Below are 15,954 nucleotides of genomic sequence, written 5' to 3' on the forward strand. Positions count from 1 at the left end.
ATTTATTTATTTATTTTTTCTTTTTAGGGCCATACCTGCCACATATGGAAGTTCCTAGCCTCGGGACTAATTGGAGCTGCAGCTGCCATACTGCAATGGCCACAGCAATGCCAGATTCAAGTCATATCTGTGACCTATGCCTCAGCTTGGGGCAACGCCAGATCCTTAAGCCACTGAGCAAGGCCAGGGGTCAAACCCACATCCTCATGGATACTGGTCGGGTTCTTAACCCACTGAGCCACAACGGGAACTCCCCAGAGTGAGGTATTTTGAAAAAACAAAACAAAACAAAAAAAGTCTTGTAATTTTTGTTAAGTTTTCTTTAACATTTCTAGTGAAGCCAGTGCTTGATTTACTTGAAATTTACTTTGGGTTGGCAACTTATTTTATTATCTTTCACACATCATAGGTAACAGTTTACCAAAGTAATTTTTTTTTTTTTTTTTTTTTGGCCATGCCTATGATATGTGGAAGTTCCTAGGCCAAGGATCAGGATAGGCTGCTGTAGTGACAATGCCAAATCCTTAACCCACTGTGCTACAAGGGAACTCCTAGAGAATTTTTTAAGCTAAAAACTTTGAATTTTTATTTTGTAGCAGTGAAACAACTTAGTCCTTTGATAAGTCCTGTATTGTCATGTGAAAGTTGGTACTTCCTTTATAATATTTGCCATTGGACTTTCACATGCAACAAACATGGTGATGGACATTTTGGGGAATGTAATATATAAATGAGTATACTCTATGTTATGATTCTCTATCATTTAATTAAAATTATAGTATAACCCTTTTACAAGCATTTTTATTTATCTAGCAATTAACAGGATAAACTGTAGAAGCAACAAATTCAGGATAATTCTGTGAGAGAGATTAAACTACAGAAATACCCAATACGAGATAAAGGAAGATTGCTTTTACAAAGTGAGGCAGAGATTATACATTCCACGGTGATTTTTTAAGCTAAATATAAGTAGTGTAATGCCATTCAGGGTTCAAGAAGAGTCAGGCATTTGGGAGAGTGACACTTTAGAACTTAAAATGATTTCTTTATCATAAAATGAGAGGTAAACAGATCTTATGTATAAGCATTTCAGTCCATTTGACTATTTAATGAGGTAATGGGCAGACTGTTCAGTGTAGAGTGTCAGATATGATTAAACATTTGGCAGACAAAACCTGTGAGAAGGAAAAAATGAATCATATTTCACTTAGAAAAGTGAAAACCGAGAGGGACAGTCTACATGGCTCAGTTTCTCAAGGTAAAATACAGAACTGCTTTTCCAATTTTATGCATACCTAGGGCAGTAGAACCTATGGGACTCATTCCTTTCTCTTCGCTAGTCGTACGTAATCTGAATGGTTATTGTGGTCAGTCATTTATTTTTTTCCTGTGAACAGTCTTTTTTTTTTTTTTTTTCTGTACTTAAGGAATTAGAGGAAGGAACTGTAGACATTCTTTTGTGTCTTATAAGCTTTTTTTTTTTTTTTTTTGGATAACAGAAGTCTTGATTGATATAGGGCTTGTTAGGGAAATCATAGAGCCAAAGTCATTTCCTCCTTCATTTAATCCATTGTTTACTGCATTTTCCAAAATGAAAGATACTGCTTAGTTAGGGCTCTGTTATTACCAGAAAGCCAGGTCATTGAAGGATTTATTTTCTTTTCTGTTAAATTAGATCCCATTTGTTTACTTATTTGTTATTATTTCCATTACTCAAGGAGACACTTCCAAAAAGATACTGCTCCAGTTTATGTTAAAGAGTGGTCTATCTATGTTTTCCTCTAGGAGTTTTATTGTATCCAGTCTTACATTTAAGTCTTTAATCTATTTTGAGTTGATTTTTGTGATTTTTGACAATTATTTAAATTATTTAAAAAATTTTTAATATTTTAAATTATTTTAAAAAATTTTATTGGAGTGTTTGTAGTTGACTTACAATGTTGTGTTTGTTTCAGGTGTATAGTGAAGTGATTCCGTTATACACATACATATATCCATTCCTTTTTAGATTCTTTTCCTGTATAGGTTGTTAGAGAGTATTGAGTAGATTTCCCTGTGCTATAAGTAGGTCCTTATTATTTATCTATTTTACCTTAGTAGTGCGTATATGTTATATCCCAGCCCCCTAATTTATCCCTCCCATCAGCCTTTCTTTCCCCTTTGGTAACCATAAGCTTGGTTTCTGTGTTGTAAATAATTTCTTTTATATCATTTTTTTTTACTAGATTCCACATATTAGTGATCTCATACTACATTTGTCTTTCTCTGTCTGACACTTCACTTAGTATGGTAATTTCTAGGTGCATATGTGTTACTGGAGAATGTTGTGATTTCGTTCTTTTGCATGCAGCTGTCCAGTTTTCCCAGCACTACTTGTTGAAGAGACTGCCTTTTCTCCATTGTATATCCTTGCTGCCTTTGTCATGAGATTTAATTGACCATAGGTGTGTGGGTTTATTTTCTGCTTTTCTGATTGCTATGGCTAGGATACTTATAACACTATGTTGAATAAAAGTGATGAGAGTGGACATCCTTGTCATGTTCCTTATGTTAGAGGAAATGCTTTCAGCTTTTTGCTGTTGAGTATGGTATTAGCTGTGGGTCTGTCATATATAGCCTTTATTATATTTAGATAGTATTCCCTTTGGTGAGAGTTTTTATCATGAATGGTTGTTGAATTTTGTCGAATAACTTTTCTGCATCTATTGAGGTCATATGGTTTTTATTCTTCAGTTAATGTGGTGTATCATAATGTGATTGATTTGCAGATATTGAAAAATCCTTGCATCTCACTTGATCATGGTGTATGATCCTTTTAATATGTAGTGTTCCTCAAATTATTAAACACAGTGATTTCTTGGAAGTACGCTTCAATGATTTGTAAGGGTAATAGCCGTTTTGCTTCGTTGGATCATCAGAGCCTCAGAGTGCCAGCAAGCCAGGGTCTGGGTTGCTTGGACCCTCAGACTCCTGTCATGACCTTCAGGATCTGTTGTTGTCTCCTTTCTGGCTTCCCTCTTCCCTCTTCCCTCTTCCCATTCTGGCTGTTACCTCCTCTTCTTTACATTTGTCCATCCCTGTGCTCCTCTAGGGAGCAGCCCAAGCTGTGTGTTCTTGTCCAGTTTTCTGCCAGCAGAGGCTCTCCATGTAGAGTGAGGTGGGACAGAGATAAACTGACCATTTCTTAAAATGCTGTATAAGTGTTTGTTGGTTGGCTCCAGGGAGGGGAAGTAGATGGCTGGGAGTTTGGATGGGAGGAAGAATTTTTATCATGTACTCTTTGTACCTTTTGAATTTTATATGGTCGAATGAAATTAATATCTTATTCAGTGCTGTCCAGTAGAACTTCTTGTGATAATAGGATTTATCTGTTCTGTATAGTAGTCACCAGACACATGTGGTTATTGAGCACTTGAAGTGTGCTAGTGTGATTGAGGGATTGATTTTAATTTTATTTAAATAGCCACATGTGGTTAGCAGCTACTGAATTGAATAGTATAGATCTGCTGAAAAATGGTTTTAATTTAGAAGGAAAATTTTAAAGCTGTTAAGACAAAATAAAAATTGGTCTCTTAGTTCAGAAATATGCAAAATTTATTAAAACTACCCATCCAGTAGTAGTGTTTTATCTTTTTAAACTATTAAATAGGATATTTTGGTCGAGAAATTTGGTAAATTAAATGAATTGATTAGTTAGTATAATTGGCAAAGTAATCCTAAGGATGCTACAATGTTGGTTAATTTTTTTTTGGGGGGGGGTCTTTTTGCCTTTTCAAGGGCCGCTTCTCACGGCATATGGAGGTTCCCAGGCTAGGAGTCGAATCAGAGCTGTAGTCACCGGCCTACGCCAGAGCCACAGCAACGCGGGATTCGAGCCGCGTCTGCAACCTGCACCACAGCTCACGGCAACGCCTGATTCTTAACCCACTGAGCAAGGCCAGGGATCGAACCCGCAACCTCATGGTTCCCAGTCGGATTCATTAACCACCGCGCCACGACGGGAACTCCAATGTTGGTTAATTGTAAAAAATTACTTGATAAAAATAAAATTCAGAGAAATGCTCAAATTTTAGATATATTCATAAGAAGATATTTTTACTCATTGAGTATTCCACAAAACAAGTTTTTGTGACAAAAATTGATAAATGTGGCAAACTTAACCATTCGATTGAAGGCAAATAGGTTCTTTAGCAATCTGGCTTTTGCCAAATTCTCTTCCCCTCTTGTCAGCTGCTGCAGCCTTGGGCAGTCACTGCAGGCCCAGATAATTGGGCCCGGTTGGCTGAAAGAGAGGCGAGCCCTGCAGGAGGCATTAGGAGGAGTATATTGCTCCTATCAAACCTTCAGAGGTTTTGACATCAGAACAGAAATATTACTTCTAACTGAAGCCATCCTTAATGGTCCTGTCATCACCCAGGAGCAAGTTGTAGGTGTGATTTCTTTCCCATGCATCATCTCATCAAGCAGTTACTTGTAAGGAGAACAATTACAGGATTATATATAATACATGTGAATTCTAATCCCTGACTCTCTCTTCACGGATATATTCCTTATGAGTAAGAGTGAAGTAATTATCAGTACTTTCAATCTGTATTTAGAAAAAAATAGTTTTAATTTTTTATTGGAAACAAACCCCTATAAAATAGCAGTCTGCATAGTATAGAATGCATCTGATTGTATTTTTAATAGATGCAGTTTGTTAGAACTTTAAGTTATACAACTGATGCACAAATAATGGATTTTTATTTTGAAATTGTTTTTATATATGTAGTAGTCATTTTGATTTTGCCTGTTTTGCTTTGTGTTTTTTTTGATGGCATCACATTTTACTCTGTTTAATTTTGATTTTGTGCTTTTAAATTCATTTCTAAAACTTGCAAATTCATTTTTGCCATCTTTAAGTGATGGCGTGACCATTTCAGTTTGAAAATTTTTGTTCTTTTTATAATTTTGTTCCATGCATGTGTTTTGTGTTTGTGACGGTGTGGTGTTATTTAGTCTATAGAAGAACATGTGGAGCAGGTCAAACAAAACTGCAGCGTAGCAGAAGATTGCCACATCAAGGTAGTGTTCTATGCTCTTGTATATAGCTCACTCCTTAAAGTTCAAGGAGCCACCCCTCATTTCTAATACTAACCATGGCCTGCCCAGCTGGCTAACTCGCCACAGCGCTCACTGCTCCCACGCACCTCAGTGGCGCAGGGTAGGAGATGCTCCACCGTGTCCATTGTGGTCTTTCTTGCTGTTGGTTCTTCTCTTTCTGGCCTCCTCTTCTGTCTTCCCTTTGGTCCCTTGTCCCCATCTGTTCTCACACATGATTGTTTTATCTTTCCTGCTTCTTGATTCTGCCTCTTCTTTCCTTCCCATCACCTTTGACTCTTACACCTTCCTCTCATGCAGTCTCCTTCATTCCTTTCTAACTATTCTTCTGTCCGACTTCTTACTCCTGTCTCATCACCCATATTTAGAAATATTTCATTTCTTACGTGATTCCTTTGTCTTTCTATGTCTTTTTCTCCCACATTCTTACTGCAGTATCTTTGTGCACTTTCGGAAGAGATGAGGGACAAGTTACTGTTATAAATTACTAGTGAAAATTATGTTAGCTATCTTTTGTGACCGTTACTTAGTATACTATAATCACAGTGGAAATCTTTATAATTGGGGTGATTGCAGGGCATCAGAAAATTTAAGCTAATTCTGAAGCTAATTTTCAACACACATTGCTGGTACCTTTTTTCTTGCTGCTGCTGCTGCTGCTGCTACATTTTCTTCTTGTCCTTCTTTTAAAATTTGTGGGATGTATATATATCTCTCTGGAGCTATGTTGCGGTAACTAAAACTGCTGCCTGTCTTACAGGTTGAAGCAGATCTGGGCTATCCAGGGGGAAAAGCAAAAATCATTCATAAGGAATCAGATATGATCATGGCATTTTCCATTAATAAGGTAAAGTCTTTAGTCATTATAAAGAATGTAGTACTTTGTTTCATGAAGTTGCTGAAGTGATTGACTCTGCTTTTGCTTTTACAGGCAAACTGTAATGAAATTGTTTTGGCTTCAACACATGATGTACAAGAACTTGATGTTACCTCTCTACTGGCCTCTCAGGCATACATTTGGATTGGAGAAGAATATGACAGAGAATCCAAAAGGTTTGTTTCTTAAGCAGTCAATTTTAAATGTAGTTTTCTTCAAAAAGAACCTGGATTAAATGGTTATGCACATGCTTTGAATGATCTTGGAAAGTCTATGTACCTCTCTCCCTTCATTTGGGAATGAGACAAACATAATTGTTTTGGCTGCCAATAAAAGGCTCTGCTTACGTCTGTGACCAAATTACATTTCTTCCATTAGACCCTGAACTATTCACAGTGCTTGAGTTAGCATAATCCCCAACACCAAAGCCTGATGTTAACAACTGCCGCTTGGACATTTAATCCCAAAGAAATGTCAGAAGTTACGCAATATGCAATAAATTCAGCTGACCTGGATGATTACAATAAAAAGCAGAATACACCAGTATATTAGACTGATTGATGAGTCACGCTTAATGAGTAATTTTCAGTGTTTCCTCTTGATTATCTTTTTAGAAGCATACCTTTTTTACAGATGAAAATGTAAACAACTTTACTTTTCAGTAAAACTATGGATACTGCACCAAGAGTGTAGGAGCACTTTCCTGTTTTGGGGTTTCTCCTCCACGTTTTCCCTCCCTCTTGCTTTTCTCCAGACTCTCTCGGAAATTGTATGTGCTGGGAATGGTGCCTTGATAGCCTCTTTCATTGTGCTGTTTTCTATCTTGTTAGTGTATAATATAATCAGGTTTCAGTCATACTTCTGGGTAGGTGTAACCGTGTAATATGATATAATCTATCGTTAAAAATTCCTGTAACATTTTTGTGCAATAATTAGTGCCTTAACTTTAAGAACTCTGTTAACTCAAGTTTCTTGAAAATGTATGAATTTTATAAGTGTACTTCTAGAGAACATATAATCTTTTTCTATACAGGATAGAAAGAAAATCTGTGTTAAAAACTTCAAACATTTGTTTTAACTTGTGTAACAGTAAGATTCCCCTGAACATTAGACTAAACTTTTATTTTGCCTAAAGGGAAAAAGTTAACCAGTACTAAAATTGGCTATGATTAAGACTTGTATCTAAGTTTTTCCCATGGATATTTATTCATCTTTTTAAAAAAATAAAGACTGTCCTGGAAGTTCCCTTGTAGCATAGTGGGTTAAGGATCTCGTGTTGCTGCAGCTGTGGTGCAGGTCACAACTGTGACACAGATTCAATGCCTGGCCTGGGAACTTGCACAGGCTGCGAGCCTGGCCAAAAATAAATAAATAAAGACTGTCCTTTGGGTACATAAAAAGCTCTGTAACTGGAATTTATGTTGAGAAAATGGAACTTTCACAGTAACGCACGGATGTTTTCCACAGTTCAGATGATATTGATTATCGTGGTTCCACTACAACTCTTTATCAACCCAATGCAGCATCCTATTCAGCAAGTCAGGTGCATCCACCTTCATCTCTGCCGTGGCTGGGCAGTGGACAGACTAGCACTGGAGCTAGTGTGGTATGTTATTCACTATTAGGTATGGTTTCTGGCTATGGACTCACTCAGAACTAGGTTGAAATCACTTTGACCTAGGATGATGCTGAAGAGCAGCGCATTGACCAGTTAGTACACCTCAGTAACAGCAGCTAACATGCCATGAGTTTCTTGTGTCAGATGCATGCTTTTACTTATAATAGTCCTAGGTGTTAGGTTCTGTTATCTCCCACTATCATTTTATAGATGAGCAAACTGAGAGGCACAGAGTGGTAAGGCAGAGATGGAGAGCAATTCGTGTCTAAGTGTTTGAAGAGTGCACCAGTAACATTGCTGTTAGTCCCTGTAGTTAAAGGGGTCCCATTCTCATGTTCTGCTCTGAAGACTCTGGAGATACTCCTGATTGTCCTCAGGGAGGGGCACCTGGAGGAGAGTTCCCTTTATCACTAGATGAAGCGACTTGATACCCTCACAGTCCTCACAGGCCAGGGCCGCACCAATAAGTGACTGTGCTTTCCCAGCCTGTTCAGACAGATGTCGTATATTAAGTGGGTCAGGAAATCCACAGCAGGGTGTATTTCAGGAATAATCCAGGTATGAGAGTGTAAATGTGATCAGGATTAGAGTTGGCCTGAAGCATATCCTTCCTCATCTCTTCTGTGATGCACAATGTCAATTTATTTTTAATCTTCTTTTAAAGCTGATGAAAAGGAATCTACATAATGTTAAGAGAATGACCTCACACCCAGTCCATCAGTACTGTAAGTATTTTATTTATGATCCATGGACTGTAAGAGGCCTCTGTCATTCTGAAGTTGGCTTCTAGAATGGGAAATATTGAAACTCTTTCTGTAGCTTTATTTCTTGTTTTTTGCTTGTCCTTTTGCATCTCAGATCTTACAGGTGCTCAGGATGGCAGTGTGCGAATGTTTGAATGGACACGACCTCAGCAACTTGTCTGTTTCCGCCAAGCTGGCAATGCAAGAGTTACCAGATTGTATTTCAATTCACAAGGCAACAAGGTTAGTTCCAGGAGGTTACTGCTAAGTTCATCTGAAAATAATCGTGGATATTTATGAGTAAATGGCCAGTAACACTACATCTGAAAACAAATTCACTCTGGATTTAAGCTGAGCAGGCAATTTGATGGTGTCTGTTTACATAGCCCCCCCTGGCTCTCAATAAAAGCATAAATCCACAGAATTTTGTGTGGATGAATTAATCATCCACTTACAGATACTAAGCACTCTGTGAGGGTAAAGAACCCTCTTTTCGTTAAATATGTTGAAGGTACCTGTGTGTAGAGTCAGGCACATGAGCAAATTCCAGTTTCTTACTGAATTCTCTTAGAGAAGTTTGGAGGAAAACAAACTTTGGAGGCATGGGAAAGCATTTAAAAGGCCGCAGGATGTTTTAATACTTGGGCTTTCTTGAGAACTACAGCAACAGAAACATAGATTTAGGCAGAATGTTAGTTAAGTGGGGACTAAGTGACTCCCCTTCCATACATGATTTTACCTCTGATATGAAGTGTGTGTAATATCTACATTGTTCTTACAGTGTGCTGTTGCAGATGGAGAGGGTTTTCTGAGTATCTGGCAAGTAAACCAAACTGCATCAAATCCCAAACCTTACCTAGTAAGTACCATTCAACATTCCCAGAGCACAGCCAGAGCTCACTGTGTTTGTGAAGTGTTCTTTTCAGACAGAGAATCCCAGGATCTGTTGGGAAGGGGACTGTTGTGTCTAGCAACCAAAGCCCAGCGCCCACCATTGCCTAGTTTTAGAGAAAAATGACTAAAAAGCAAAAAACTTTACTTTTCACAGCTTGAAGAGTGAAAATATTTAGGGGCTTTCCCTAACTTCTTAAAGATGGTTTTGTAGTGATAAATTGTAAGTACTGTATTAAAAAACAAACAGGATCCATGTAGGCCAGTTTGCTCCAGAATGTTGTTTACTAGATTATAAAAAATAAAAAGCATTCCTGGTAGGCCACCGCGTTCATTGATCCAGGTCATGATAAATCACTTGGTGATGTAGACAGGCATGTGTGCATTTAGTGGGGCTGGGGCACAGGGAAGGGAGGAAGGTGATGCTATTCTCTGCAGACTTCTGGCTTCACATATGTTGACTTTAATTTTCTAGAGTGTGTATATGCAGTAAGATGTTTTTCTTAAATTAGTATATTCTGTATCATAAAGTCTTGACAGAAAGAGAAGTGATCTTCAATCTGTCCTACTCCTTTGGTCATATCTATACCATGATAATTCCCAACAGAAAACCATTTTATTTTAAATACTCTGATTCTCCTTCAGAGTCCTCACCTCCAAATTTCTCTTCATCCACTCCTGACCCAACAAGGAAAGTCAGGCCTGTCTCAGATGGTTCCTCACAGCACTGGAACATCCTCAGGTGCTGTCCTGGGCAGCCTTAAACTGTGCATTTTTTATTTGCAGGACCACTTTTGAGCTTGTTTTATTACTGCTCTTCACTTGGGGCAAGGGCAGGGTACAGACAGGTAGAAAGGAAGGTGGCTATTTAGGTTACAAAGTTAATTTGACTTGAGTCCTTCATGTCTAAGACTAGATGGACAGGCATGTAAGAGTTTTTCCTCCTTGGGTGATGGTTGTATATTATGATTGAATGTTATTATTTACAGCTGTATTTGAGATGATTAGCATTAAAATAGTTTGATTGAGCCCTTAATAAATAATTAAATGGCTTGGTTAAGTTTAGATACTTGGTATTTTATTCCTTTCTTACCTAATCCAAAAAAATAACATTTAATTCCATGTTTTTGCTAACTCTTGCAGTTTTAACAAATAATTGGGTATTAGCCACATAATATGCAAATGACAGCTAATCTTGTCACTTATTCTTTATTTTAAAAACTGTCCTTAGCTCATGCATATATGGTTAGCAAAAATGTGTTTGTTCTGTACATTTTACTGGATTTCGAGATAACATCAGCTGCACTTTGTTCCCATAGAGTTGGCAGTGCCACAGTAAAGCCACAAGTGACTTTGCATTTGTTACCTCCTCAAGTCTAGTTGCCACATCTGGACAGTCCAATGACAATAGGTAGGTTGACAGAGAAGCCAAGAGAGAAATAAACACATTTTAGGCAGAAAGGTATTCTTGCTACAAAGTATGGTTTTCTATTTAGGTTTTTCCACTTCAGGAATACAAAGACTATGTTATATAATTCTTCGAGTACTTTTCCTCACCAGAAAGTGAAAGACCACAATTACTCCTAATGTAACCTATTAATAATTGTGTGGAATTTTGATGTTAAAGCTATTTTTATTAATTGCAGTAATACTGTAGATTTTTGAGATGCTGTAGCCATCGTTTTCAACACTCTTGGCCTTAACATTGTTTCCATTGGCAACATGTGCCCACCAGTAAGATCTCTCATTTCCCTGTTGTGTTTGCCCCCAGGGGTATAAAAGCATCATTCTGCTCAGGAAATCACATCTCGGTTTCCCTGGAGTGATGATGGAAAAGAGATAGGGCTGGGGGATGAGATGGGGCAGAGTTGGGCAGGACCATGTGAGGACAGAAACCTGTGGTTTGAAAAGGAGAAACCCTGAAAGAGGTACATCCCCACTCCCAACCTCTGGGTTGGGGTTAGGGTTAGAATCACTGCTTCCTAAATGGAAGAGAGCAAAAAAATGCAGTAGTCAGTAAGTTAAAACATTTGATGTGCTGACACAGTTTACTCCTAGTGAGAATTTAGAGCAGTTGTTTATTTTTGTTATTATTTCTTTATTAGAAATGTGTGCCTGTGGGACACATTGATATCACCTGGAAACAGCCTCATTCATGGTGAGTGAGTTAAGTTTGTGATTTTCTGTGCACCATATAGGAAAGCTCTTCTGGTTTTACTTAAACAGTAAATCCAGTGAGTGTTTTATTCATGGGTTAAAAATGGAGAAATATTTAGAATGAATAAGATTCCGAAAGTTAACTACAGTATCTGGCTGCCTTGCTGAGGTAAATGTGTATGGTCATGGAAATCCAGCCAGCCTAGAATAATTTTTGTGTCGTAGTCCACTCAGAAGATATGATATGGAGAGTGTGCTATTAACAAGGCCATGTAAGGAATTAGTTGTCAAGAGTTCCTTCAGCTCAGTAGAAGTGAGATCACATTGTAAAGAATTAAACCTAGCCATAAAATAAGTTAACCTTATGATGAGTTAGAAATACGAACAATGTCATTCAAACATAACTCCTTTTGAGACAGTGTTTTCCAAATTGCTGTCCTCAAAATCTGTTGTCTACATAGTGCCTCCAAGAATGCTCACTGCTCCAGTGAGTTTGGGTTAAACTGAGCTTGGTGGAATTTTTTTTTTTAACATATTTCTCAGTCTTTTACTCTTCTGTGTATTTTGAAAGGTGTAGTTGTTTCCCAATTTTGATTGCAAAGTTCTTTTTCTTGTAAATAATTATTAATATCTCTTAAGGATTTGCCACAGATTAGTTTAAGGCTTTAATCATATTGAATGCAGAGCCCTGGGAAGGATAACTTCTTAACTTGCAGCTGGTACTTTTCACAGTAGTGTAGTTGAGTTACAATTACTTTACTCCCTAGCTGAGAAGAACTTTTGATAAGGGTTTATGTGGGGGCAGTAAATACTTATCATTGGTGGGATTAATGAGGACACTGAATATCATTGAGAAGTTTGGTCTCCTTTGCACTTTTCCTTCCACCTACTTCTTAGGATGCAGTATAACTTAGTTTAGGCTTGAATTTTAAAGTTTGTGTTTTTCATGTTGAGATTATAGTGAAGAATTTTTTTCTCTGCCATTGTCTATACTAATACTTTGATCATACAGTTACAGAAAATAGAAAGGAAAATGTGATAGTAATTTCTGTTTTAAATGCTTATTTCAATACTGTCAGAACTGCCAAGATGGCCATAGTTGGGGAAAGGTTCTTGACGTTTCTCTTCTTCAGGTTTCACGTGCCATGATCACGGTGCCACGGTGCTCCACTATGCACCAAAACAGCAACTCCTCATATCTGGAGGCAGGAAAGGCCACATCTGCATTTTTGACATCAGGCAGAGGCAGCTGATTCACACATTCCAGGCACATGACTCCGCTATTAAGGCGCTGGCTCTCGATCCCTGTGAGGAATATTTTACCACAGGTTCAGCAGAAGGTAACATCAAGGTGAGTCAGTACCAGAGGCTGGAATGTGCTCAGTGTTTTATCTGCTGTCGAGATTGACTGGGGAGGGGGAACCAAACCACAGAACTCACTACATTCTTTGAAACGATGGCGTAAAGGGAAGCTTTGTGGGAATGACTGTCTCTTGACCCGCTTCCTCCCTTACTTCCTCGTGGTTCTTTCCAAACTATTAGGATCTAGAAAAACAGATAATCAAATTCAGTCTACTTTTTACGTCATTAAAAAGCAATCAAATTCAGTCTACTTTTAGGTCATTAAAAAGCTTTAAAAAAATGAGTTTAACTAATGCATGGATTTTTGGGTGGCATCATTTTGGCTTCTCAGAGGAAGTTGTACTTCCTGCCCTCCCCACACCTCTGCCCCCTAGTACCTGGCACTGTTTTGTAGAGTGAGGTCTCTGGGAAAGTGAGGTGGGGCTGGTTTGTTTGTTTGTTTGCCCCAGGGCCTAGCATACCTTAGGAATGTATTTAATTGGATTAGAGATGGGATATATATGGTTAATATGAAAGAAGAGGACCGTGAAGATAGGAATTTGAAAGAAGGAACAGAAAAGTGTAAGGACAGTAAATGAATCATGTGAATGGTATTATTCCAATTAGATAAATAAAGTGTTAAGTGTTAAAGTGTTAAGAAAGTGGCAGTGATTGGCTGGGAAAGTTGGGCTTTAATGAGATTCAATTGGGCCAGGAGAATAGAAGTACAGGCCATGTTTTTATAAGCTTTGGATCTTTCTTTTCTAAAATGACATAAGCTTTTTGTTTTCACTTTTTCTTTAAACTAGGTTTGGAGATTGACAGACCATGGCCTAATTCATTCATTTAAAAATGAACATGCTAAACAGTCCATATTCAGAAACCTTGGGGCTGGAGTCATGCAGATAGACATCACCCAGGGCAACCGGATCTTCTCCTGTGGGGCAGACGGGACACTGAAAACGAGGGTTTTGCCTAGTGCTTTTAACATTCCTCATAGAATTCTTGACATTCCATAAACTTAGGGATTGGGGCTTTATTTTTATAAGCATTTCAATTAAAAAACACACTGCAGAAATTATTAGGCATTTCTGCTTTCCAAGCTGTTATTAACACATTGAAAACAATACAGAGAATCTCTGTGTAGAATTTGAATCTGATCCAAGCTGAGCGTTAGGCTAAGTTTTGCCTATGTGGGAGGGTAGAATGACTATGCATGTACCTTTCATCATGCTGACATACCGAAATAAAATAGCACCTACTATCATATCAAGGGTAGCTATTCTTTACAGCATTTAGCAAACCTGACTCAGAGCACATATGAGGTTAGACATTAGCATACCAGTAAGTTATAATAAAGAGAAGGATCTTTATACCAAATTAAGAAAGAAAATATTGCAGATTCAGGTTTTTTCTTCTTCTTTCCACTGATCGAAGCATGTCTGCAGTCTCCTTTGTTGAAGGCAGGATAGTCATAGGAGTTAAAGCTCCACAGCATAACTTTGGAGGAGTGTGCAGGGACTAGTTCTCTGCTGGGAGAGGTCCTTCCCATTCTTCCCTGCTGAGTATTTTTCCTGTTAGTGTTTATACTGAGCTAGTACTGTAACTTGCAAATGAGTGCAAATTTAAATGCAATGTTTTCCTCACAATTTGCACATTTCACATTTTTTGGACTGCTAGTTTTTCTATTTAAATATTTGCCTTCATGTTAGGAATGTAATATGTGGACATGACATATTTGTAGTTAACTGGAACATACCAAGTCAATACTTCTTTTCTTAGTCCAGTTTAGTACCTTTTCTTTTCATGTATTCAAGGTTAAACACCAACCACATTTTAAGGCTAAGTTGAAACTAAACCAATAGAGCATTTCTTATAATGAAAATGAATGTTAGGCTTTTTGTGGCCAGTTAATAGCTGATGAGATTGGTGATATTATTTATTACCACAGCCTATTGTATAAACTATGCAGAGTTAATTATTATTTGCTTGAAAAATATTAGCCAGTGTTGTCATATTTTGATGTACTTCCTTGGTTATGACCAAAAAATATGTTCTTAAAATACTGAAACCGATGTCTGTGTGTTTAAATGTTTACCAGCAAATTGTCTCATCATGTTAATGAGAATGTTTAATGCCTTTGTGGTAAATAGTAAAATATAATGGCATAAAAGCACCTTTCTCTGAAGGCAATGTGATGTTTGGGCTGTGAAATACATATGTAAAAGAAAAATAAATGTTATTTGTTAATGAGTTTTACCTCAATTTGTGTGGCATTCTTTGATATCGAGATCATTGTAACTTTGTTAAAATGATTAACTGTTAGAGACTTTTTAAGGTATTAGACACAGTTGATTCATTTATAAATTTTTACTGAGTGCCTTCTATATCAACAGTCATTTTAGGAAATGAGAATGGCCATGACCAGACAGAAGGCATGCAGTCTTGGGATTAAGTTAGGTAGGAATGGACCTCGCCATACCTTTTTGTTTATTGAACTGAGTGTGGATTGTGGTGATGACAGAGCTGAGCTGGGAATAGTGCTTATGTAAGTGCTAAGACAGGAGAGAGGATGCCAGAATACACAGGAATGCAAACTTGCAAAAATTGTAAACACATAAGTACACTTAACACAGTCCTGTATACAGTGACCTGTATGTATCCTTTCTGTCATTGTACCTATTATACTAAAATGGTACCAGCTGACTCAGAATCTCAAAGATAATTTTTTTTAAATTTGTAGTTTATTTACAATACTGTCTTAGTTTCAGGTGTACAGCAAAGTGATTTGGTTACACGTTTCTGATTCTTTTTCATTATGTTATTACAAGACATTGAATAGGTTCCCTGTGCTGTACAGTTAATCCTTATTGTTTATTTTATATACTGAGAGAGGTGTGGATCTGGTAATCCTATGCTCCTAATTAATCCCTTCCCCCTTCAAAACCCTAAGTTCGTATTCTGTGTCTGAGTCTGTTTCATTTGTATTATTTTTTTAGACTCAACGTGTAAGTGATATATGAAGTTATCTTTGGCTTACTCGATATGATAATTTCTAGGTCAGTCTATGTTGCTGCAAATGGCATTATTTCATCTTTTTAGGGATGAGTTATATATATATTATTTATAAACACACACACCTTTATCCATTGATCTCTTAATGCACATTTAAGTTGCTTCTGTATCTTGGCTATTATAAATAGTACTGCTATAAATATAGGGGTTAT

At 37.4% G+C, this 15,954-nt stretch overlaps 1 protein-coding gene across 7 annotated transcripts in view; it reads left to right on the top strand.

The window, feature by feature from the left end:
- Positions 1–14,992, top strand: part of DMXL2 (Dmx like 2) — a 160,355-nt gene extending 145,363 nt beyond the window's left edge. For 4 of the 7 annotated variants that reach the window (XM_021095420.1, XM_021095456.1, XM_021095434.1 and 1 more), the window contains 11 exons: positions 4,999–5,064; positions 5,861–5,947; positions 6,032–6,153; positions 7,445–7,583; positions 8,260–8,320; positions 8,454–8,581; positions 9,120–9,197; positions 10,549–10,640; positions 11,335–11,387; positions 12,520–12,737; positions 13,537–14,992. In XM_021095420.1, the coding sequence (XP_020951079.1) occupies positions 4,999–5,064; positions 5,861–5,947; positions 6,032–6,153; positions 7,445–7,583; positions 8,260–8,320; positions 8,454–8,581; positions 9,120–9,197; positions 10,549–10,640; positions 11,335–11,387; positions 12,520–12,737; positions 13,537–13,746 (1,254 nt within the window). In that variant the 3' untranslated portion in view covers positions 13,747–14,992. The remainder of the gene's footprint in view (positions 1–4,998; positions 5,065–5,860; positions 5,948–6,031; positions 6,154–7,444; positions 7,584–8,259; positions 8,321–8,453; positions 8,582–9,119; positions 9,198–10,548; positions 10,641–11,334; positions 11,388–12,519; positions 12,738–13,536) is intronic. The other 3 variants (XM_021095427.1, XM_021095445.1, XM_021095423.1) reach the window with 2 other exon arrangements.

Source organism: Sus scrofa, chromosome 1, assembly GCF_000003025.6.
Source record: "Sus scrofa isolate TJ Tabasco breed Duroc chromosome 1, Sscrofa11.1, whole genome shotgun sequence".
Classification (NCBI taxonomy): Eukaryota; Metazoa; Chordata; class Mammalia; order Artiodactyla; family Suidae; genus Sus; species Sus scrofa.